The sequence below is a fragment of the Lagopus muta genome, chromosome 35, assembly GCF_023343835.1.
Source record: "Lagopus muta isolate bLagMut1 chromosome 35, bLagMut1 primary, whole genome shotgun sequence".
NCBI lineage: Eukaryota > Metazoa > Chordata > Aves > Galliformes > Phasianidae > Lagopus > Lagopus muta.
Window position 1 is genome coordinate 92,971 of NC_064467.1, and position 25,188 is coordinate 118,158.

At 44.4% G+C, this 25,188-nt stretch overlaps 1 protein-coding gene and 1 long non-coding RNA gene across 3 annotated transcripts in view; both read right to left on the reverse strand.

Annotated features, from left to right (window-relative positions):
* The window catches only part of SUPT16H (SPT16 homolog, facilitates chromatin remodeling subunit), a 57,822-nt gene extending 39,338 nt beyond the window's left edge, over nt 1-18,484 (reverse strand). The window contains exons 1-6 of the mRNA XM_048930241.1: nt 18,466-18,484; nt 17,681-17,796; nt 16,618-16,771; nt 13,373-13,500; nt 7,505-7,640; nt 1,120-1,246 (exon numbers count right to left, since the gene is read on the reverse strand). Of these exons, the coding sequence (XP_048786198.1) occupies nt 1,120-1,246; nt 7,505-7,640; nt 13,373-13,500; nt 16,618-16,731 (505 nt within the window). The 5' untranslated portion in view covers nt 16,732-16,771; nt 17,681-17,796; nt 18,466-18,484. The remainder of the gene's footprint in view (nt 1-1,119; nt 1,247-7,504; nt 7,641-13,372; nt 13,501-16,617; nt 16,772-17,680; nt 17,797-18,465) is intronic.
* A 61-nt stretch (nt 18,485-18,545) lies between these two features.
* LOC125686350 (uncharacterized) lies at nt 18,546-23,376 on the reverse strand. 2 transcript variants are annotated; one of them, XR_007373781.1, is made up of 4 exons: nt 23,049-23,376; nt 19,838-20,757; nt 18,937-19,230; nt 18,546-18,644 (listed from the first exon to the last, which is right to left on the reverse strand). It is a non-coding gene; the product is annotated as an uncharacterized LOC125686350 (long non-coding RNA). The 2 variants fall into 2 exon arrangements; XR_007373780.1 differs by lacking the exon at nt 23,049-23,376 and having other exon boundaries at nt 19,838-21,598.
* Nucleotides 23,377-25,188: the final 1,812 nt, after the last annotated feature.

The window sequence follows — 25,188 nt, forward strand, 5'->3', positions numbered from 1 at the left end:
CCCCCTTTCTGACCCCAAAAAGACCCCAAATCCTCATTTCTGACCCCAAATCCCCCCTTTCCGACCCCAAAATTCCCCATTCCTGACCCTAAAAGGACCCCAAAACCCCCCTTTCTGACCCCAAATCCTCCTTCCTGACCCCAAATCCCCCATTCCTGACCCCAAAAGGACCTCAAAACCCCATTTCTGACCCCAAATCCCCCATTTCCGACCCCAAAATCCCCATTTTTGACCCCAAAAGGACCCCATATTCCCCCTTTCTGACCCCAAATCCCCCTTTCCGACCCCAAATTCCCCCTTTCCGACCCCAAATTCCCCCTTTCCGACCCCAAATCCCCCCTTTCTGACCCCAAAATCCCCCATTCCTGACCCCAAAAGGACCCCAAAACCCCATTTGTGACCCCAAATCCCCCATTCCTGACCCCCTTTCTGACCCCAAATCCCCCCTTTCTGACCCCAAATTCCCCCTTTCTGACCCCAAATCCCCCATTCCTGACCCTAAATCCCCCCTTTCTGACCCCAAAAGGACCCCAAATCCCCCATTCCTGACCCCAAATCCCCCATTCCTGACCCCAAAAAGACCCCAAAACCTCATTTCTGACCCCAAGTTCCCCTCTTCTGACCCCAAAGCCCCCATTCCTGACCCCAAATCCCCCCTTTCCGACCCCAATATCCCATTCCTGACCCCAAAAGGAACCCAAATTCCCCCTTTCTGAACCCAAATCCCCCATTTCTGACCCCAAAACGTCATTTTTGACCCCAAATCCCCCCTTTCTGACCCCAAATCCCCCATTCCTGACCCCAAAAAGACCCCAAAACCTCATTTCTGACCCCAAATCCCCATTCCTGACCCCTAAAACACCCCAAATCCCCCCTTTCTGACCCGAAATCCCCCCTTTCTGACCCCAAATCCCCCATTCCTGACCCCAAAAAGACCCCAAATCCTCATTTCTGACCCCATATTCCCCCTTTCTGACCCCAAAATCCCCATTTTTGACCCCCAAAGGACCCCAAAACCCCCCTTTCTGACCCCAAATCCTTATTTCTGACCCCATAATCCCCTTTTCTGACCCCAAAAAGACCCCAAATCCCCCCTTTCCGACCCCAAAATCCCCCCACCGTTGACGTGAGCCTCCAGGGATCCCTGCATTCTCTTCTGGGCGATGTTGGGTCTGATGTAGAGATCCTTCAATTTGGGGTTGCTGCGGTTCAGGTTGATCACCAGCGAGTCCTGCTTCACGATGCCCTAAAAACCCCAAAAACACCCCAAAAATCCCGTTAAAAAGCTCCAAAAATCCCATTAAAAATCCCCCAAAAAATCCCCCCAAAAATCCCATTAAAAATCCCATTAAAAATCCCATTAAAAATCCCCCCAAAAAATCCCATTAAAAAGGCTCAAAAAATACCCCCCAAATTCCCCCCAAATCTCCCCAAAAATCCCATTAAAAAACCCATTAAAAATCCCCCAAAAAATCCCATTAAAAAGAATCCAAAAATCCCAAAAAATTCCCCCCAAAAATCCCGTTAAAAAATCCCCAAAAAATCCCCCCAAAAATCCCATTAAAAAGGCTCAAAAAATCCATTAAAAAAATCCATTAAAAATCCATTAAAAATCCCTCAAAAATCCCCCAACAAATCCCATTAAAAAAGCCCCAAAAATCCCCCCAACATCCCATTAAAAAAGCTCCAAAAATCCCAAGAAATACCATTAAAAATCCCGAAAAATCCCCCCAAAAAATCCCATTAAAAATCCCATTAAAAATCCCCCCAAAAATCCCATTAAAAATCCCCCCAAAAAATCCCATTAAAAATCCCCCAAAAAATCCCATTAAAAAGGCTTAAAAAATCCCATTAAAAATCCCAAAAAAGCCCCCAAAAATCCCATTAAAAAGCCTCAAAAAATCCCCCCAAAAAATCCCATTAAAAGTCCCATTAAAAATCCCATTAAAAATCCCCAAAAAAATCCCATTAAAAAGGCTCAAAAAATACCCCAAAATTCCCCCCCAAAATCCCATTAAAAAGGCTCAAAAAATCCCACTAAAAATCCCATTAAAAATCCCATTAAAAAATCCCCCAAAAAATCCCATTAAAAAGGCTCAAAAAATACCCCCAAAATTCCCCCCAAAAATCCCATTAAAAATCCCGAAAAATCCCCCAAAAAATCCCATTAAAAATCCCAAAAAATCCCCCAAAAATCCCATTAAAAATCCCATTAAAAAGGCTCAAAAAATACCCCAAAAATTCCCCCAAAAATCCCATTAAAAAGAATCCAAAAATCCCCCAAAAATCCCATTAAAAACCCCGAAAAATCCCCCCAAAAATCCCCCAAAAATCCCATTAAAAATCCCAAAAAATCCCCCAAAAATCCCATTAAAAAGAATCTAAAAATACCCCAAAAATTCCCCCAAAAATCCCATTAAAAAGAATCCAAAAATCCCCCAAAAATCCCCCAAAATCCCATTAAAAAGGCTCAAAAAATACCCCAAAAAATCCCTCAAAAAATCCCATTAAAAATCCCCAAAAAATCCCCAAAAAAATCCCATTAAAAAGAATCCAAAAATATCCCAAAAATCCCATTAAAAATCCCGAAAAATCCCCCCAAAAAATCCCATTAAAAATCACCCCCAAAAATCCCATTAAAAAGGCTCAAAAAATCCCAAAAAATTCCAGCCGAAAATCCCGTTAAAAAGCTCCAAAAATCCCATTAAAAATCCCCCAAAAATCCCATTAAAAATCCCATTAAAAATCCCATTAAAAAGGCTCCAAAAATCCCCCCCAAAACCCCCCAAAAAATCCCATTAAAAAGGCACAAAAAATCCCATTAAAAATCCCATTAAAAATCCCATTAAAAATCCCATTAAAAATCCCAAAAAATCCCATTAAAAATCCCATTAAAAATCCCATTAAAAATCCCCCAAAAAATCCCATTAAAAAGGCTCAAAAAATCCCCCCCCAAAAATCCCATTAAAAATCCCCAAAAAATCCCATTAAAAAGGCTCAAAAAATACCCCCAAAAACACCCCAAAAATCCCGTTAAAAAGCTCCAAAAATCCCATTAAAAATCCCATTAAAAATCCCAAAAAAAGCCCCCCAAAAATCCCATTAAAAAGGCTCAAAAAATCCCCCAAAAATCCCATTAAAAATCCCGAAAAACCCCCCAAAAAATCCCAAAAAAATCCCAAAAAATCCCCCAAAAAATCCCCAAAAAATCCCATTAAAAAGGCTCAAAAAATACCCCAAAAATTCCCCCAAAAATCCCATTAAAAAGAATCCAAAAATCCCCCAAAAATCCCATTAAAAATCCCGAAAAATCCCCCCAAAAATCCCCCAAAAATCCCATTAAAAATCCCAAAAAATCCCCCAAAAATCCCATTAAAAAGAATCTAAAAATACCCCAAAAATTCCCCCAAAAATCCCATTAAAAAGAATCCAAAAATCCCCCAAAAATCCCCAAAAATCCCATTAAAAAGGCTCAAAAAATACCCCAAAAAATCCCTCAAAAAATCCCATTAAAAATCCCCAAAAAATCCCCCAAAAAATCCCATTAAAAAGAATCCAAAAATCCCATTAAAAATCCCATTAAAAATCCCGAAAAATCCCCCAAAAAATCCCATTAAAAATCCCCCCAAAAATCCCATTAAAAAGGCTCAAAAAATCCCAAAAAATCCCCCCCCCCAAAAATCCCATTAAAAATCCCAAAAAAAGCCCCCAAAAAATCCCATTAAAAAGGACCCCAAATCCCCCATTCTGACCCCAAACCTCCATTTTTGACCCCAAACCTCCATTTTTGACCCCCAAACCGACCCCAAAATCCCCATTTCTGACCCCAATTCCCCATTTCCGACCCAAAATCCCCATTTCCGACCCAAAATCCCCATTTCCGACCCCAAACTGACCCCAAAACTCCATTTCTGACCCCAAATCCCCATTTCTGACCCCAAATCCCCCTTTTCTGACCCCCAAAGGACTCCAAAATCCCCATTTCTAACTCCAAATCCCCCATTTCTGACCCCCAAAAGACCCCAAAATCCCCATTTCCGACCCCAAATCCCCCTTTCTGACCCTAAAAGAACCCCAAAACCCCAATTTCTGACCCCAAAATCCCCATTTCCGACCCTAATCCCCCATTTCTGACCCCAAAACGACCCCAAAATCCCCATTTCTGACCCCCAATCCCCCATTTCTGACCCCAAACCCCCATTTTTGACCCCCAAACCGACCCCAAATCCCCATTTCTGACCCCAAAAGGACCCCAAAACCCCCATTTCCGACCCCAAAATCCGAATTTCTGACCCCCAAATCCCCCATTTCTGACCCCAAAATCCCCCATTTTTGACCCCCAAACCGACCCCAAAATACCCCTTTCGGACCCCAAAATCCCCCTTTCGGACCCAAAATCCCTCCTTTCTGACCCCCAAAGGACCCCAAAATCCCCATTTCCAACCCCAAATCTCACCTTTCTGACCCCAAAATGACCCCAAAATCCCCATTTCTGACCCCAAATCCCCATTTCTGACCCCAAAAGGACCCCAAAATCCCCATTTCCGACCCCAAAATCCCCATTTCCAACCCCAAATCTCACCTTTCTGACCCCAAATTGACCCCAAACTGACCCCAAAATCCCCATTTCCGTCCCCAAAACCCCCATTTCTGACCCCAAAATCCCCATTTCCGTCCCCAAATCCCCCATTTCTGACCCCAAACCCCCATTTCTGACCCCCAAACCCCCATTTCTGACCCCAAACCCCCATTTCTGACCCCCAAACCCCCATTTCTGACCCCCAAACCCCCATTTCCGACCCCAAATTCCCCCTTTCTGACCCCAAAAACACCCCAAAACCTCATTTCTGACCCCAAACCCCCATTTCTGACCCCCCAACTGACCCCAAAATCCCCATTTCTGACCCCAAAATCCCCATTTCCGACCCCAAATCCCCATTTATGACCCCAAACTGACCCCCAAACCCCCATTTCCGACCCCAAAATCCCCATTTCTGACCCCAAATCCCCCATTTCCGACCCCTAATCCCCTATTTCTGACCCCAAAATCCCCATTTCTGACCCCCAAAACCCCCATTTCCGACCCCAAACCCCCATTTCCGTCCCCAAATCCCCCATTTCTGACCCCAAAATCCCCATTTCCGACCCCAAATCCCCTATTTCTCACCCCAAACTGACCCCAAATCCCCACTTCCGACCCCAAACCCCCATTTCCGACCCCCAAATCCCCATTTCTGACCCCAAAATCCCCCATTTCTGACCCCAAATCCCCCATTTCTGCACCCAAAATCCCCATTTCCAACCCCAAACCCCCATTTATGACCCCAAAACCCCATTTCTGACCCCAAATCTTTATTTCTGACCCCAAATCCCCCCTTTCTGACCCCAAAAGAACCCCAAAACCCCCATTTCCGACCCCAAAATCCCCATTTCCGACCCCAAAACCCCCCTTTCTGACTCCATTTCTGACCCCAAAATGCCCCATTTCTGACCCTAATCCCCCTTTCTGACCCCATTTCTGACCCCAAAATCCCCACTTCTCACCCCAAACTGACCCCAAATCCCCCATTTCTGACCCCAAAACAACCCCAAAATCCCCATTTCTGACCCCAAATCCCCCTTTCTGACCCCAAATCCCCATTTTTGACCCCCAAACCGACCCCAAAATCCCCATTTCTGACTCCAATTCCCCATTTCCGACCCAAAACCCCCATTTCCGACCCCAAAACCCCCATTTCCGACCCCAAACTGACCCCAAAACTCCATTTCTGACCCCAAATCCCCCTTTTCTGACCCCCAAAGGACTCCAAAATCCCCATTTCTAACTCCAAATCCCCCATTTCTGGCCCCAAAAAGACCCCATAATCCCCATTTCCGACCCCAAATCCCCCATTTCTGACCCTAAAAGAACCCCAAAACCCCCTTTCTGACCCCAAATCCCCCCTTTCTGAACCCAAACTGACCCCAAACCCCCCTTTCTGACCCCAAAAGGACCCCAAAATCCCCCTTTCCGACCCCAAAACCCCCATTTCTGACCCCAAAATCCCCCTTTCTGACCCCAAATCCCCATTTCCGACCCCAAATTCCCACTTTCTGACCCCAAAAGAACCCCAAAACCCCCATTTCTGACCCCAAACCCCCATTTCTGACCCCCAAACTGACCCCAAAATCCCCATTTCCGACCCCAAATCCCCCTTTCTGACCCTAAAAGAACCCCAAAACCGCAATTTCTGACCCCAAAATCCCCATTTCCGACCCTAATCCCCCATTTCTGACCCCAAAACGACCCCAAATCCCCATTTCTGACCCTAAAAGAACCCCAAAACCCCAATTTCTGACCCCAAAATCCCCATTTCCGACCCTAATCCCCCCTTTTCTGACCCCAAAAAGACCCCAAAATCCCCATTTCTGACCCCAAATCCCTCCTTTCTGACCCCCAAAGGACCCCAAAATCCCCCATTTCTGACCCCAAATCCCCCATTTCTGACCCCAAAAGGACCCCAAATCCCCATTTCTGACCCCAAACCCCCATTTTTGACCCCAAACCGACCCCAAAATCCCCATTTCTGACCCCAATTCCCCTTCCTTTTCTGACCCCAAATCCCCATTTCTGACCCCCAAAGGACTCCAAAATCCCCATTTCTAACTCCAAATCCCCCATTTCTGACCCCAAAAAGACCCCAAAATCCCCATTTCTGACCCCAAACCCCCATTTCTGACCCCAAACCCCCATTTTTGACCCCCAAACCGACCCCAAATCCCCCTTTATAGCCCCAAAAGGACCCCAAAACCCCCATTTCCGACCCCAAAATCCCCATTTCCAACCGTAATCCCCCTTTCTGACCCCAAACTACCCCAAAACCCCCATTTCTGACCCCAAACCCCCATTTCTGACCCCAAACCCCCATTTCTGACCCCAAATCCCCATTTCTGACCCCAAATTCCCCCTTTCTGACCCCAAAAACACCCCAAAACCTCATTTCTGACCCCCCAACTGACCCCAAAATCCCCATTTCTGACCCCAAAATCCCCATTTCTGACCCCAAAATCCCCATTTCCGACCCCAAACTGACCCCAAAATCCCCATTTCCGACCCCAAACCCCCATTTCCGACTCCAAAATCCCCATTTCTGACCCCAAACTGACCCCAAATCCCCATTTCCGTCCCCAAATCCCCCATTTCTGACCCCAAATCCCCATTTCTGACCCCAAATCCCCCATTTCTGACCCCAAAAGGACCCCAAAATCCCCATTTCTGACCCCCAATCCCCCATTTCTGACCCCAAACCCCCATTTTTGACCCCCAAACCGACCCCAAAATCCCCATTTCCGACCCCAAAATCCCCATTCCTGACCCCCAAAGGACCCCAAAATCCCCATTTCTGACCCCAAACCCCCATTTCCGACCCCAAATCCCCCCTTTCTGACCCCAAAAGGACCCCAAAATCCCCCTTTCTGACCCCAAAATCCCCATTTCTGACCCCAAATCCCCCATTTCCAGCACCTCCTTTTCCTTCTCCTCGGCCTCTCGGGTCTTGTATCGTTTCTGGACCTCTTTGATGATCCTAAAAGCGTTCTGCAGGTTGAGGGCCGGCACCGACTGCTCCCCTGGGGTCTTCATGTTGGATGCCCTATAGGTTCTATAGGGTTTGGGGGGGGAGAAGGAAGCAAAACCCCACAAAAGTGAGCCAAAATCCCACAAAATGACCCCAAAACCCACTCAAATGACATAAAAACCCATAAAATGACCCCAAATCCCACTAAAAAGTCATAAAAACGCACAAAAAGACCCCAAATTCCACAAAATTTGCCCCAAAACCCACTCAAATGACATAAAAACCCATAAAATGACCCCAAAACCCACTAAAATGTCATAAAAACGCACAAAAAGACCCAAAATCCCACAAAATGACCCCAAAATCCCACCAAATTTGCCCCAAAATCATATGAATGTGAGCCAAAATCCCACAAAATGACCCCCAAATCCCACAAAATGACCCAAAATCCCACTAAAATGACCTGAAATCACACAAAATGACCCAAAAACCCATAAAATGACACCAAATCCCACAAAATGACCCCAAAATCCCACAAAATGACCCCAAATCCCACGAAATTTGCCCCAAAATCCTATGAATGTGAGCCAAAATCCCACAAAATGACCCCAAATCCCATAAAATGACCCCAAATCCCACAAAATGACCCCAAATCCCACAAAATTTGCCCCAAAATCCCAGAAAATGACCCAAAATCCCACAAAATGACCCAAAATCCCACAAAATTTACCCTAAAATCCCATAAAATGACCCAAATCCCACAAAATTCACCCCAAATCCCACAAAAATGACCCCAAAATCCCTCAAAATGACCCAAAAGGCAACAAAATTTGCCCCAAATCCCACAAAATGAGCCCAAATCCCACAAAATTCAACCCAAAATCCCATGAATGTGAGCCAAAATCCCACAAAATGACCCCAAATCCCACAAAAATGTCACAAAATCCCACAAAATGACCCCAAATCCCACAAAATTCAACCCAAAATCCCACAAAATGACCCTAAATACCATAAAATGACCCCAAAATCCCACAAAATGACCTAAAATGCCACAAAATTTGCCCCAAATCCCATAAAATGACCCGAAATCCCACAAAATGACCCAAAATCCCACAAAATTTACCCTAAAATCCCATAAAAAGTCCCCAAACCCCACAAAAATGTCATAAAATCCCACAAAATTCACCCCCAAAATCATATGAATGTGAGCCAAAATCCCACAAAATGACCCAAAATCCCACAAAATTTACCCTAAAATTTCACAAAATGACCCCAAATCCCACAAAATGACCGAAAAATCCCACAAAATTTGCCCCCAAATGACCCAAAATCCCCCAAATTTGCCCCCAAATGACCCCAAATCCCACAAAATTTACCCTAAAATCCCATAAAATGACCCCAAATCCCACAAAAATGTCATAAAATCCCACAAAATTCACCCCAAAATCCCATGAATGTGAGCCAAAATCCCACAAAATGACCCCAAATCCCACAAAATTTACCCTAAAATCCCATAAAATGACCCCAAATCCCACAAAATGACCGAAAATCCCACCAAATTTGCCCCAAATTGACCCAAAATACCCCAAAATCCCCCAAATTCCCCCCAAAATCCCCCAGATGTGCCCCCAAATGACCCCAAATTCCACCATATTTACCCTAAAATCCCATAAAATGACACCAAAACCCACAAAAATGTCACAAAGTCCCACAAAATTCAACCCAAAATCCCATGAATGTGAGCCAAAATCCCACAAAATGACCCCAAATCCCACAAAATGACCCCAAATCCCACTCAAATGTCATAAAAACCCACAAAATGACCCAAAATCCCACAAATGACCCCAAATCCCACAAAATTCAACCCAAAATCCCACAAAATGCCACCAAATGACCCAAAATCCCACAAAATGACCCCAAATCCCACAAAATTCGGCCTAAAATCCCACAAAATGACCCCAAATCCCACAAAAATGACCTAAAATGCCACAAAATTTGCCCAAATCCCATAAAATGACCCGAAATCCCACAAAATGACCCAAAATCCCACAAAATTTACCCTAAAATCCCATAAAATGACACCAAATCCCACTCAAATGTCATAAAAACCCACAAAATTCACCCCAAAATCATATGAATGTGAGCCAAAATCCCACAAAATGACCCCAAATCCCACAAAATGACCCCAAATCCCACTAAAATGTCATAAAAACCCACAAAATGCCACCAAATGACCCAAAAACCCACAAAATGACCCCAAATCCCACAAAATTCGCCCCAAAATCCCACAAAATGACCCCAAATCCCATAAAATGACTCCAAATCCCATAAAATTCTGCCTAAAATCCCATAGAATGACCCCAAATCCCACAAAATGACCAAAAATGCCACAAAAATGCCCCAAAATCCCACAAAATTTGCCCATATCGCATAAAATGACCTGAAATCCCACAAAATGACCCCAAATCCCACAAAATTCGGCCTAAAATCCAACAAAATAACCCCAAATCCCACAAAATTTACCCTAAAATCCCATAAAATGACCCCAAATCCACAGAAATGTCATAAAATCCCACAAAATTCACCCCAAAATCCTATGAATGTGAGCCAAAATCCCACAAAATGACCCCAAATCCCACTCAAATGTCATAAAAACCCACAAAATGACCCCAAATCCCACAAAATTTGCCCCAAAATCCTATGAATGTGAGCCAAAATCCCACAAAATGACCCTAAATCCCACAAAATTCAACCCAGAATCCCACAAAATGACCCTATATACCATAAAATGACCCCAAAATCCCACAAAATGACCTAAAATGCCACAAAATTTGCCCCAAATCCCATAAAATGACCCGAAATCCCACAAAATTTACCCTAAAATCCCATAAAATGACACCAAATCCCACAAAAATGTCATAAAAACCCACAAAATTCACCCCAAAATCATATGAATGTGAGCCAAAATCCCACAAAATGACCCCAAATCCCACAAAATGACCCCAAATCCCACTCAAATGTCATAAAAACCCACAAAATGACCCAAAATCCCACAAAATTTGCCCCAAAATCCTATGAATGTGAGCCAAAATCCCACAAAATGACCCCAAATCCCACAAAATTTACCCTAAAATCCCACAAAATGACTCCAAATCCCACAAAATTTACCCTAAAATCCCATAAAATGACCCAAAATCCCCAAAAATGACCCCAAATCCCACAAAATTTACCCTAAAATCTTACAAAATGACCCCAAATCCCACAAAAATGTCATAAAAACCCACAAAATTCACCCCAAAATCATATGAATGTGAGCCAAAATCCCACAAAATGACCCCAAATCCCACTCAAATGTCATAAAAACGCACAAAAAGACCCCAAATTCCACAAAATTTGCCCCAAAATCCTATGAATGTGAGCCAAAATCCCACAAAATGACCCCAAATCCCCAAAAATGACCCCAAATCCCACAAAATTCAGCCTAAAATCCCACAAAATTTGGCTTAAAATCCCATAGAATGACCCCAAATCCCACAAAAATGCCCCAAAATCCCACAAAATGACCAAAAATGCCACAAAATTTGCCCAAATCCCATAAAATGACCCAAAATCCCATAAAATGACCCCAAATCCCACAAAATTCGGCCTAAAATCCAACAAAATAACCCCAAATCCCACAAAATTTACCCTAAAATCCCATAAAATGACCCCAAATCCCACAGAAATGTCATAAAATCCCACAAAATTCACCCCAAAATCCCATGAAGGTGTGCCAAAATCCCACAAAATGACCCCAAATCCCACAAAATGACCCCAAAATCCCACAAAATGACCCCAAATCCCACTAAAATGTCATAAAAACCCACAAAATGACCCCAAAACCCACAAAATTTGCCCAAATTCCACAAAATGACCCCAAATCCCACAAAATTCAGCATAAAATCCCACCAAATTACCCAAAATCCCACAAAATGACCCAAAATCCCACAAAAATGTCACAAAATCCCACAAAATTCAGCCCAAAATCCCACAAAATGACCCCAAATTTGCCCCAAAATCCCCCAAATTTGCCCCCAAATGACCCCAAATCCCACAATTGACCCCAAATCCCTCAAAATTTGCCCCAAAATGCCCCAAATTTCCCCCCATATCCCCCAAATTTGCCCCCAAATGACCCCAAATCCCAGAATTGACCCCAAATCCCTCAAAATTTGCCCCAAAATGACCCAATTTCCCCCCCAAATTTGCCCCCAAATAACCCCAAATCCCACAATTGACCCAAAATCCGTCAAAGTTTGCCCCCAAATGCCCCAAATTTCCCCAAAATGCCCCAAATTTACCCTAAAATGACCCAAAATCCCACAATTGACCCCAAATCCCCCAAATTTGCCCCAAAATGACCCCAAATTTGCCCCCAAACCCCACAAAACCGACCCCAAACCCCCCAAACTCCCCCAAAATGCCCCAAAACCCCACAAAATTTGCCCAAATCCCATAAAATGACCTCAAATCCCACAAAATTTACCCTAAAATCCCATAAAATGACCCCAAATCCCACAAAATTTACCCTAAAATTTCACAAAATGTCCCCAAATCCCTCAAAATTCAGCTCAAAATCCACAAAATTCAGCCCAAAATCCACAAAATTCAGCCCAAAATACCCCAAAATCCCACAAAATTTGCCCCCAAATGCCCCCAAATGACCGAAATTCCCCCAATTCCCCCAAATTTGCCCCCAAACCCCACAAAACCGACCCCAAACCCCCCAAACTCCCCCAAAATGCCCCAAAACCCCACAAAATTTGCCCAAATCCCATAAAATGACCCCAAATCCCACAAAATTTACCCTAAAATCCCATAAAATGACCTCAAATCCCACAAAATGTACCCTAAAATCCCATAAAATGACCCCAAATCCCACAAAATTTACCCTAAAATTTCACAAAATGTCCCCAAAATCCCACAAAATTCACCCCAAAATGCCCCAAAATACCCCAAATTCCACCCAAAATCCCCCAGATTTGCCCCCAAATGCCCCAAATCCCAGAACTGACCCCAAATCCCTCAAAATTTGCCCCAAAATGACCCAAATTTTCCCCAAAATCCCCCAAATTTGCCCCAAAATGACCCCAAATCCCAGAATTGACCCCAAATCCCTCAAAATTCGCCCCCAAATACCCCAAAATGACCCAAATTCCCCCCAAAATCCCCCAAATTTGCCCCCAAATGACCTCAAATCCCACAAAATTTACCCTAAAATCCCACAAAATGACCCCAAATCCCACAAAATTTGCCCCAAAATCCCACAAAATTTGCCCCCAAATGCCCCCAAATCCCCCAAATTCGCCCCCAAATGACCCCAAATCCCACAATTGACCCAAAATCCCTCAAAATTTGCCCCCAAATGCCCAAAAATGATCCAAATTCTCCCCAAAATCCCCCAGATTTGCCCCCAAATCCCACAAAATTTACCCTAAAATCCCATAAAATGACCCCAAATCCCACAAAATGACACAGAATCCCACAAAATTTGCCCCAAAATGCCCCCAAATCCCCCAGTTGACCCAAAATCCCACAAAATTTGCCCCAAAATCCCCCAAAATCCCCCAAATTCCCCCGAAAATCCCCCAAATTTGCCCCAAAATCCCACAAAATTCACCCCAAAATGCCCACAAATGCCCCAAAATCCCCCAAATATGCCCCAAAATGACCCCAAATTTGCCCCCAAATCCCCACAAAAACGACCCCAAACCCCCCAAACTCCCCCAAAATGCCCCAAAATCCCCCAAATCCACCCCAAAAAACCCCCAACTCACATTTCCTTGACGAAGGTGGCTTCGGGGTTGGGGAAAATGTTGCCTTCGTTGCGGCCCAAAGCGCTGCCGGGGCAGTAGAAGTTGATACGGAGGTAGGTGTAATCTCCTTCCACGGACATGCTGATGTTCTGCACCAAAAATGGAGGATTTTCACCCAAAATCAGGTTTGGGGGGGAGCGGGCGCGAAGCTCGACCCCAAATCCAACCAATTTCAGCCCAAAAAGGCCCAAAAATTCAAGGCGAAACCCAACGGCGTTGAGTTGAAGGAGCCCGGAAGATAAAGGGTCAATTGGGTGGGAAATGAACCAAAAATGGGCATTTTCAACCCAAAAATGGGATGAAAATGGACAAAAAAGGAGCTTCAACCCCAAAAATATGGAATTTGACCCCAAAATCCATTGAATTGGACCCAAAAAGGCCCACAAATTCAAGGCAAAACTCAACGGCGTTGAGTCGAAGGAGTCCCAATGGAGGATGAAGAATCAATAGGGAGGAAATGAACCAAAAATGGCCGTTTTCAACCCAAAAAATGGGTCCTAAAGGGGTCACAAAGGAGCTTCAACCCCAATTCCATCCAATTTGACCCAAAATCTGTCCAATTTCAGCCCAAAAAGGCCCAAAAATTCAAGGCGAAACTCAACGGCGTTGAGTTGAAGGAGCCCGAAAGATAAAGGGTCAATTGGGTGAGAAATGAACCAAAAATGGGCGTTTTCAACCCAAAAATGGGATGAAAATGGACAAAAAAGGAGCTTCAACCCAAAAAATATGGAATTTGACCCCAAAATCCATCGAATTGGACCCAAAAAGCCCCAAAAATTCAAGGCAAATCTCAACGGCGTTGAGTTGAAGGAGCCCCAATGGAGGATGAAGAATCAATAGGGAGGAAATGAACCAAAAATGGCCGTTTTCAACCCAAAAAATGGGTACTAAAGGAGCTTTAACACTAAAAACATCAAATTTGACCCAAAATCCATTGAATTGGACCCAAAAAGGCCCAAAAATTCAAGGCAAAACTCAACGGCGTTGAGTTGAAGGAGCCCCAATGGAGGATGAAGAATCAATAGGGGGGAAATGAACCAAAAATGGCCGTTTTCAACCCAAAAACGGGATGAAAATGGACAAAAAAGGAGCTTCAACCCAAAAAACCTCAAATTTGACCCAAAATCCATTGAATTGGACCCAAAATCCATCAAATTTGACCCTAAAACCCATCAAAACTGAACACAAAAATCAACGCCGTTTGAATTTTAAGGTGCCAGGCCCAAAATTTCGCCTTTCTGACCCCAAATTTCACCTTTCTGACCCCAAATTTCACCTTTCTGACCCCAAATTCCAGCCCCACGACCCCAAATTCCCCCTTTTTCACCCCAAAATCCATCAACTTACCCCAAAAATCCCACAATATTGAGTTGAAAATCCACCAATGTTGGACAAAGACCCAAAGAAGGCCGAAAATCCAAATCCTTCCCCTTCCCACCCCAATTTTCGCCTTTCTGACCCCAAATTTCACCTTTCTGACCCCAAATTCCAGCCCCACCACCCCAAATTCCTCCTTTTTCACCCCAAAATCCATCAAATTCACCCCAATAATTCAACAATGTTGACTTGAAGCTTCTCCAACGTTGGACAAAGACCCAAAGAAGGCCGAAAATCCAAATCCTTCCCCTCCCCACCCCAATTTTCGCCTTCCTGACCCCAAATTTTGCCTTTCTGACCCCAAATTTCACCTTTCTGACCCCAAATTCCAGCCCCACGACCCCAAATTCCCCCTTTTTCACCCCAAAATCCATCAACCTACCCCAAAAATCCCACAATATTGACCTGAAGATCCCCCAACGTTGGACAAAGACCCAAAGAAGGCCGAAAATCCAAATCCTTCTCCTCCCCACCCCAAACTTCGCCTTCCTGACCCCAAATTTCACCTTTCTGACCCCAAATTTCACCTTTCTGACCCCAAATTCCAGCCCCACCACCCCAAATCCCCCCTTTTTCACCCCAAAATCCATCAAATTCACCCCAATAATTCAACAACGTTGACTTGAAGCTTCTCCAACGTTGGACAAAGACCCAAAGAAGGCGGAAAATCCAAATCCTTCCCCTCCCTACCCAAATTTCGCCTTTCTGACCCCAAATTTTGCCTTTCTGACCCCAAATTTCGCCTTTCCGACCCCAAATTCCAGCCCCACGACCCCAAATCCCCCCTTTTTCACCCCAAAATCCATCAAATTCACCCCAATAATTCAACAACGTTGACTGGAAGCTTCTCCAACGTTGGACAAAGACCCAAAGAAGGCCGAAAATCCAAATCCTTCCCCTCCCCACCCCAATTTTCGCCTTCCTGACCCCAAATTTCACCTTTCCGACCCCAAATTCCAGCCCCACGACCCCAAATTCCTCCTTTTTCACCCCAAAATCCATCAACTTACCCCAAAAATCCCACAATATTGAGTTGAAGATCCCCCAACGTTGGACAAAGACCCAAAGAAGGCGGAAAATCCAAATCCTTCCCCTCCCTACCCAAATTTCGCCTTTCTGACCCCAAATTTTGCCTTTCTGACCCCAAATTTCGCCTTTCCGACCCCAAATTCCAGCCCCACGACCCCAAATCCCCCCTTTTTCACCCCAAAATCCATCAAATTCACCCCAATAATTCAACAACGTTGACTGGAAGCTTCTCCAACGTTGGACAAAGACCCAAAGAAGGCCGAAAATCCAAATCCTTCCCCTCCCCACCCCAATTTTCGCCTTCCTGACCCCAAATTTCACCTTTCCGACCCCAAATTCCAGCCCCACGACCCCAAATTCCTCCTTTTTCACCCCAAAATCCATCAACTTACCCCAAAAATCCCACAATATTGAGTTGAAGATCCCCCAACGTTGGACAAAGACCCAAAGAAGGCGGAAAATCCAAATCCTTCCCCTCCCCACTCAAATTTTCGCCTTCCTGACCCCAAATTTCACCTTTCTGACCCCAAATTTTGCCTTCCTGACCCCAAATTCCAGCCCCACGACCCCAAATCCCCCCTTTTTCACCCCAAAACCCATCAACCTACCCCAAAAATCCCACAATGTTGACTTGGACAAAGACCCAAAGAAGGCCGAAAATCCAAATCCTTCCCCTCCCTACCCTGATTTTCTCATTCCTGACCCCAAATTTCACCTTTCTGACCCCAAATTTCACTTTTCCGACCCCAAATTCCAGCCCCACGACCCCAAATCCCCCCTTTTTCACCCCAAAATCCCACCTTGATGGTGGCGATGTGGAAGGGGGTGGCGATGCCGAAGACAGGCATGATGACGGTCTCGTATTTCTTGTCGATGTAGATCTTCATCTCGCGGATGTGGGGCTCCTTGGGCATCAGCGATGGGTTCTTATAGGAGATGTTGGATTTCCGTGCCCTGCCCCAAAGATTTGGGGTGAAATCAGGTGAAATTGGGAAAAAAACCCACTGTCCTGACCCAAATCACGCCAAAATCAACCCAAAAATGCAAAGAAAGGCAACAAAAGGCACCTATTTATCCCCAAAGTGGCCAAAAATCCACCTCAAAATGACCCCAAATCCACCCCAATGACCCCAAATCCAGTTAAAATGACTCAAAACCCCCCAAAATGACCCAAATCCCCCCAAAATGACCCTAAAAATGACCCCTAACTCCCCCCAAAATGACCCCAAATCCCCCAAGGACCCTAAAAATGACCCAAATCCACCCCAAAATGACCCCAAATCCCCCCCAAAATGATTCCACATCCCCCAAAGACCCCCCCAAAATGACCCTAAAAGCCCCAAAAATGACCCCAAATCCCCCAAAGACCCTAAAAATGACCCCTAACCCCCCCAAATGACCCCAACCCCCCAAAAATGACACAAATCCCCCCCAAAAAGCCCCAAAACCCCCGAAAATGACCCAATTCCCCCCCAAAATGACCCCACATCCCCCAAAGACCCCCCAAAATGACCCTAAAAGCCCCAAAAATGACCCAAAATCCCCCAAAGACCCTAAAAATGACCCAAATCCACCCCAAAATGACCCCAAATCCCCCCCAAAATGGACCCAAATCCCCCCCAAATGACCCAAAAATGACCCCACATCCCCCAAAGACCCTAAAAATGACCCAAATCCACGCCAAAATGACCCCAAATCCACCCAAAAAAACCCAACCCCCTAAAATGATCCCAAATTCCCCCAAAATGACTCCAAATCCCCCCAAAATGACCCAAATCCCCCCCCCAAATGACCCCAAATCCAACCCCAAAATGACCCCAAATCCACCCAAAATGACCCCAAATCCCCCCAAAATTTGGGTACTTCTGGATCTGCTGCTCCCCCTTCTGCTCCGTCAGCCTCCGCCTCGCCTCCTCGTTAAGCTGCGTTGCTAATTCCTTTTGATGAGCTCGGCGCTTCTCCTCGGCTGTCAGCTCGTTCTGGGGGGGAGTCGGACCCCAAATGACCCAAAATCCCCCCAAAATGACCCAAAACTCACCCAAAATGACAGAAAATCAACCAAAAATGACCCAAAATCCCCCCAAAATGACCCAAAATCAAACAAACATGACCCAAAACTCATCCAAAATGACAGAAAATCAACCAAAAATGACAGAAAATCAACCAAAAATGACCCAAAATCAACCAAAAATGACCCAAAATCCCATAAAAAGGACCAAAAATCCCATAAAAAGGACCCAAAATCCTCCCAAAATGACCCAAAACCAACCAAAATCCACCAAAAATGACCCAAAATCAACCAAAAATGACCCATAATCCCATAAAAAAGACCCAAAATCCCCCCGAAATCCACCAAAAATGACCCAAAACCAACCAAAAATGACCCAAAATCCCATAAAAGACCCAAAATTCCCTCAAAATGACCCAGTGAACCAAAAATGACCCAAAATCCACCCAAAATGACCCAAAATCCCCGCAAAAATGACCTTAAAACCCCCCAAAAATGACCTAAAATCCCCTAAAAAGACCCCAAAAATGCCCCAAAATGACCCCAAAACCCACAGAAATGCCCCAAAACCCCCCAAAAATCCCAAAATCACCCCAAAAAGCCCCAAAATCACCGGATTTCAGCCCAAATTTCCCCCTACCCGCGTGCGCTCCGTCAGCAGCGCCACAACACCCCAAAACCCCCCCAAAATGCCCCAAAATGACCCCAAAACCCCCCAAAATGACCCCAAAACCCACAGAAACGACCCCAAAACCACAAAGAAATCCCAAAATCACCCCAAAATGACCCAAAATCAAACAAATATGACCCAAAACTCACCTAAAATGACAGAAAATCAACCAAGAATGACCCAAAATCAACCAAGTGACCCAAAATTCCCCCAAAATGACCCAAAATCCCATAAAAAGGACCCAAAACCCTCCCAAAATGACCCAAAACCAACCAAAAGTGACGCAAAACCAACCAAAAATGACCCAAAATCCTCCCAAAATGACCCAAAATCCCGCCCAAATCCCCCCAAGTCCCCCCAAAATGACCCAAAAATCAAGCAAACATGACCCAAAATCCAACAAAAAGACCCAAAATCCACCCAAAATGACCCAAAACTCACCCAAAATGACAGAAAATCAACCAAAAATGACCCAAAATCAACCAAAAATGACCCAAAATCCCATAAAAAGGACCCAAAATCCTATAAAAAGGACCCAAAATCCCCCCAAAATGACCCATAATCCCCGCAAAAATGACCTTAAAACCCCCAAAAATGACCCCAAAACCCACAGAAACGACCCAAAACCCCACAAAAATCCCAAAAGCACCCCAAAATGACCCAAAATCCCCAAAATTCGCCCCAAAATCCCAACAATTTCACCCCAAATCCCCCAGAAATCTCCCCAAAAATGACCTCAAAATGCCCCCAAAAATGACCCCAAATCCCCCCCAAAATGACATAAAATCCCCTAAAAAGACCCCAAAAATGACCCAAAATCCCCTAAAATGACCCCAAAAATCCCCAAAATCCATAAAATCACCCCAAAATGACCCAAAATCCCCAAAATTTGCCCCAAAATCCCAACAATTTCACCCCAAATCCCCCAGAAATCGCCCCAAAAATGACCTCAAAACACCCCCAAAAATGACCCAAAATCCCCACAAAATGACCCAAAATCCCCTAAAAAGACCCCAAAAATGACCCAAAATCTCCTAAAATGACCCCAAAAATCCCCACAATCCATCAAAACACCCCAAAAAGCCCCAAAATCACCGGATTTCAGCCCAAATTTCCCCCTACCCGCGTGCGCTCCGTCAGCAGCGCCACAACACCCCAAAAACCCCCAAAATGCCCCAAAATGACCCCAAAACCCCCCAAAATGACCCCAAAACCCACAGAAACGACCCAAAACCCCCCAAAAATCCCAAAATCACCCCAAAATGACCCAAAATCCCCCAAATTCGCCCCAAAATCCCAACAATTTCACCCCAAATCCACCAGAAATCGCCCCAAAAATGACCTCAAAACGCCCCCAAAAACGACCTAAAATCCCCCCAAAAATGACCAAAAATCCCCTAAAAAGACCCCAAAAATGACCCAAAATCTCCTAAAATGACCCCAAAAATCCCCAAAATCCATAAAATCACCCCAAAATGACCCAAAATCCCCAAAATTCGCCCCAAAATCCCAACAATTTCACCCCAACGCCCCCAGAAATCGCCCCAAAAATGACCTCAAAACGCCCCCAAAAATGACCTAAAATCCCCTAAAAAGACCCAAAAATGACCCAAAATCCCCTAAAATGACCCCAAAAATCCCAACAAAAGGCCCCAAAATCCCCAAAATCCATCAAAACCCCCAGAATGACCCAAAATCTACCAAAAATGACCCAAAACCAACCAAAAATGACCCAAAATCCCCCCAAATCCCCCCAAATGACCCAAAATCAAACAAACGTGACCCAAAATCCCATAAAGACCCAAAATTCCCCCAAAGTGACCCAAAATCCCATAAAAAAGACCCAAAATCCACCCAAAATGACCCAAAATCAACCAAAAATGATCCAAAATCCCATAAAAAACGCAAAATCCTCCCAAAATGACCCAAAATCCACCAAAAATGACCCCAAAATCCCCCCAAAATGACCCAAAATCCACCAAAAATGACCCCAAATCAACCAAAAGTGACCCAAAATCCCATAAAAATGACCCAAAATCCCATTAAAAAGACCCAAAATCCACCCAAAATGACCCAAAATCCCCGCAAAATGACCCAAAATCCCCACAAAATGACCCAAAATCCACCCAAAATCCAACAGAAATGACCCCAAAACCACTTAAAATGACCCAAAATCCCATAAAAAAGACCCAAAATCCCCCCAAAATCCACCAAAAATGACCCAAAACCAACCAAAAATGACCCAAAATCCACCCCAAACGACTCAAAATTCCCCCAAAATGACCCAAAATCAACCAAAAATGACCCAAAATCCACCCAAAATGACCCAAAATCCCCCCAAAATGACCCAAAACTCACCCAAAAAGACAGAAAATCAACCAAAAATGACCCAAAATCCCATAAAAATGACCCAAAATCCCCTAAAAAGGACCCAAAATCCTCCCAAAATGACCCAAAACCAACTAAAAATGACCCAAAATCCCATTAAAAAGACCCAAAATCCTCCCAAAATCAACCAAAAATGACCCAAAATCCCCCCCAAAATCCACCAAAAATGACCCAAAACCAACCAAAAATGACCCAAAATCCACCCAAATCCCCCCAAATGACCCAAAATCAAACAAACGTGACCCAAAATCCCATAAAGACCCAAAATTCCCCCAAAGTGACCTAAAATCCCATAAAAAAGACCCAAAATCCACCCAAAATGACCCAAAATCAACCAAAAATGACCCAAAATCCCCCCAAAATGACCCAAAAATCAAGCAAACGTGACCCAAAATCCCATAAAAAAGACCCCAAATCCCCCCAAAATGACCCAAAATCCCAACAAATTGACCCAAAATCCAACTGAAATGACCCAACATCAACCAAAAATGACCCAAAATCCCCGCAAAAATGACCCTAAAACCCCCCAAAAATGACCCCAAAACCCACAGAAACGACCCCAAAACCCCACAAAAATCCCAAAATCACCCTAAAATGACCCAAAATCCCCAAAATTCACCCCAAAATCCCAACAATTTCACCCCAAATCCCCCAGAAATCTCCCCAAAAACGACCTCAAAACGCCCCCAAAAATGACCCAAAAATCCCCCCAAAATGACCCCAAAACCCCCAAAAAAGACCCCAAAAATGACCCAAAATCCCCTAAAATGACCCCAAAAATCCCCAAAATCCATAAAATCACCCCAAAATGACCCAAAATCCCCAAAATTCGCCCCAAAATCCCAACAATTTCACCCCAAATCCCCCAGAAATCGCCCCAAAAATGACCTCAAAATGCCCCCAAAAAATGACCTAAAATCCCCTAAAAAGACCCCAAAAATGACCCAAAATCCCCTAAAATGACCCCAAAAATCCCTACTGAAGGCCCCAAAATCCATCAAAACCCCCAGAATGACCCAAAATCTACCAAAAATGACCCAAAACCAACCAAAAATGACCCAAAATCCACCCAAATCCCCCCAAATGACCCAAAATCAAACAAACGTGACCCAAAATCCCATAAAAAGGACCCAAAATTCCCCCAAAATGACCCAAAATCCCATTAAAAAGACCCAAAATCCACCCAAAATGACAGAAAATCAACCAAAAATGATCCAAAATCCCATAAAAAAGACCCAAAATCCACCCAAAATGACCCAAAATCAACCAAAAATGACCCAAAATCCACCCCAAACCTCCCCAAAAACGACCCAAAATCCAACTGAAATGACCCAAAACCAACCAAAAATGACCCACAATCCCACAAAAAAGACCCAAAATCCTCCCAAAATGACCCCAAATCCACCCAAAATCCCCCCAAAATGACCCAAAATCCACCCAAAATGACCCAAAATCCCCCCAAAATCCACCCAAAATGACCCAAAACCCCCCAAAATCCCCCTAAAATGACCCAAAATCCAACAGAAATGACCCAAAAACCACTTAAAATGACCCCAAATGCCCAAAATTGACCCCAAATTCCCCGCAAAATGAACCAAAATCCAACAAAAATGACCCCAAAACCCCCAAATGGCCCCAAAACGACCCAAAATCCATAAGAAATGAACCAAAATCCCCGCAAAAATGACCCAAAATGCCCAAAATTGACTCCAAAATCCCCCCAAAATGACCCAAAATCCCCCCAAAATGACCCAAAATCCACCCAAATCGCCCCAAAACCCCCCAAAATGACCCAAAATCCCCCCAAAATGACCTTAAAACCCCCCAAAAATGACCCCAAAACCCACAGAAACGACCCAAAACCCCCCAAAAATCCCAAAATCACCCCAAAAAGCCCCAAAATCGCCGGATTTCAGCCCAAATTCCCCCCTACCCGCGTGCGCTCCGTCAGCAGCGCAACAACACCCCAAAAACCCCCCAAAATGCCCCAAAATGACCCCAAAAATCCCCAAAAAAGGCCCCCAAACCCCACAAAAATCCCAAAATCACCCCAAAATGACCCAAAATCAACCAAAAATGACCCAAAATCCCATAGAAAAGATCCAAAATCCCCCCAAAATGACCCCAAATCCCATAAAAACGACCCCAAATCCACCCAAAATGACCCCAAAATCCCCACAAAATGACCCAAAATCAACCAAAAATGACCCAAAATCCCATAAAAAAGACCCAAAATCCTCCCAAAATGACCCAAAACTCACCCAAAATGACAGAAAATCAACCAAAAAGGACCCAAAATCCCCACAAAATGACCCAAAATCCCATAAAAATGACCCAAAATTCCCCCAAAATGACCCAAAATCCTCCCAAAATGACCCAAAATTAACCAAAAATGACCCAAAATTAACCAAAATCCCCTAAAATGACCCCAAAAATCCCCAAAATCCATCAAAACCCCCCAAAAAGCCCCAAAATGGCCGGATTTCAGCCCAAATTTCCCCCTACCCGCGTGCGCTCCGTCAGCAGCGCCACAACACCCCAAAACCCCCCAAAATGCCCCAAAATGACCCCAAAACCCACAGAAATCCCAAAATCACCCCAAAATGACCCAAAATCCCCCCAAAATCCACCAAAAATGACCCAAAACCAACCAAAAATGACCCAAAATCCACCCAAATCCCCCCAAATGACCCAAAATCAAACAAACGTGACCCAAAATCCCATAAAAAGGACCCAAAATTCCCCCAAAATGACCCAAAATCCCACAAAAAAGACCCAAAATCCTCCCAAAATGACCCAAAATCAATGAAAAATGACCCAAAATCCCCACAAAATGACCCAAAATCCCAAGAAATTGACCAAAAACCCCCCAAAATCCCCCTAAAACGACCCAAAATCCAACAGAAATGACCCCAAAACCACTTAAAATGACCCAAAATCCCATAAAAAAGACCCAAAATCCCCCCAAAATCCACCAAAAATGACCCAAAACCAACCAAAAATGACCCAAAATCCACCCCAAACAACCCAAAATTCCCCCAAAATGACCCAAAATCAACCAAAAATGACGCAAAATCCCATAAAAAGGACCCAAAATCAACCAAAAATGACCCAAAATCAACCAAAAATGACCCCAAATCCTCCCAAAATGACCCAAAATCCCGCCCAAATCCCCCCAAATTGACCCAAGTCCCCCCAAAATGACCCAAAAATCAAGCAAACATGACCCAAAATCCCATAAAAGACCCAAAATCCACCCAAAATGACAGAAAATCAACCAAAAATGACCCAAAATCAACCAAAAATGACCCAAAATCCCCGCAAACATGACCCAAAATCCCATAAAAAAGACCCAAAATTCCCCCAAAATGACCCAATGAACCAAAAATGACCCAAAATCCACCCAAAATGTCCCAAAATCAACCAAAAATGACCCAAAATCCCCGCAAAAATGACCTTAAAACCCCCCAAAAATGACCCCAAAACCCACAGAAACGACCCAAAACCCCCCAAAAATCCCAAAATCACCCCAAAAAGCCCCAAAATCACCGGATTTCAGCCCAAAATCCCAACAATTTCACCCCAAATCCACCAGAAATCGCCCCAAAAATGACCACAAAAAGCCCCCAAAAACGACCTAAAATCCCCCCAAAAATGACCAAAAATCCCCTAAAAAGACCCCAAAAATGACCCAAAATCTCCTAAAATGACCCCAAAAATCCCCAAAATCCATAAAATCACCCCAAAATGACCCAAAATCCCCAAAATTCGCCCCAAAATCCCAACAATTTCACCCCAACGCCCCCAGAAATCGCCCCAAAAATGACCTCAAAACGCCCCCAAAAATGACCTAAAATCCCCTAAAAAGACCCAAAAATGACCCCAAATCCCCTAAAATGACCCCAAAAATCCCCACTGAAGGCCCCAAAATCCATCAAAACCCCCAGAATGACCCAAAATCTACCAAAAATGACCCAAAACTCACCCAAAAATGACCCAAAATCCACCCAAATCCCCCCAAATGACCCAAAATCAAACAAACGTGACCCAAAATCCCATAAAAAGACCCAAAATCCCATAAAAGACCCAAAATCCCCCCAAATTGACCCAAGCTCCCCCAAAATGACCCAAAATCAACCAAAAATGACCCAAAAATGAACCAAACATGACTCAAAACCCTCCCAAAATGACCCAAAATCCCCCCAAAATGACTCCAAATCCCACCAAAATGACCCAAAATTCCCTCAAAATCCACCAAAAATGACCCAAATCCCCGCGAAACGACCCAAAATCCCATAAAAAAGA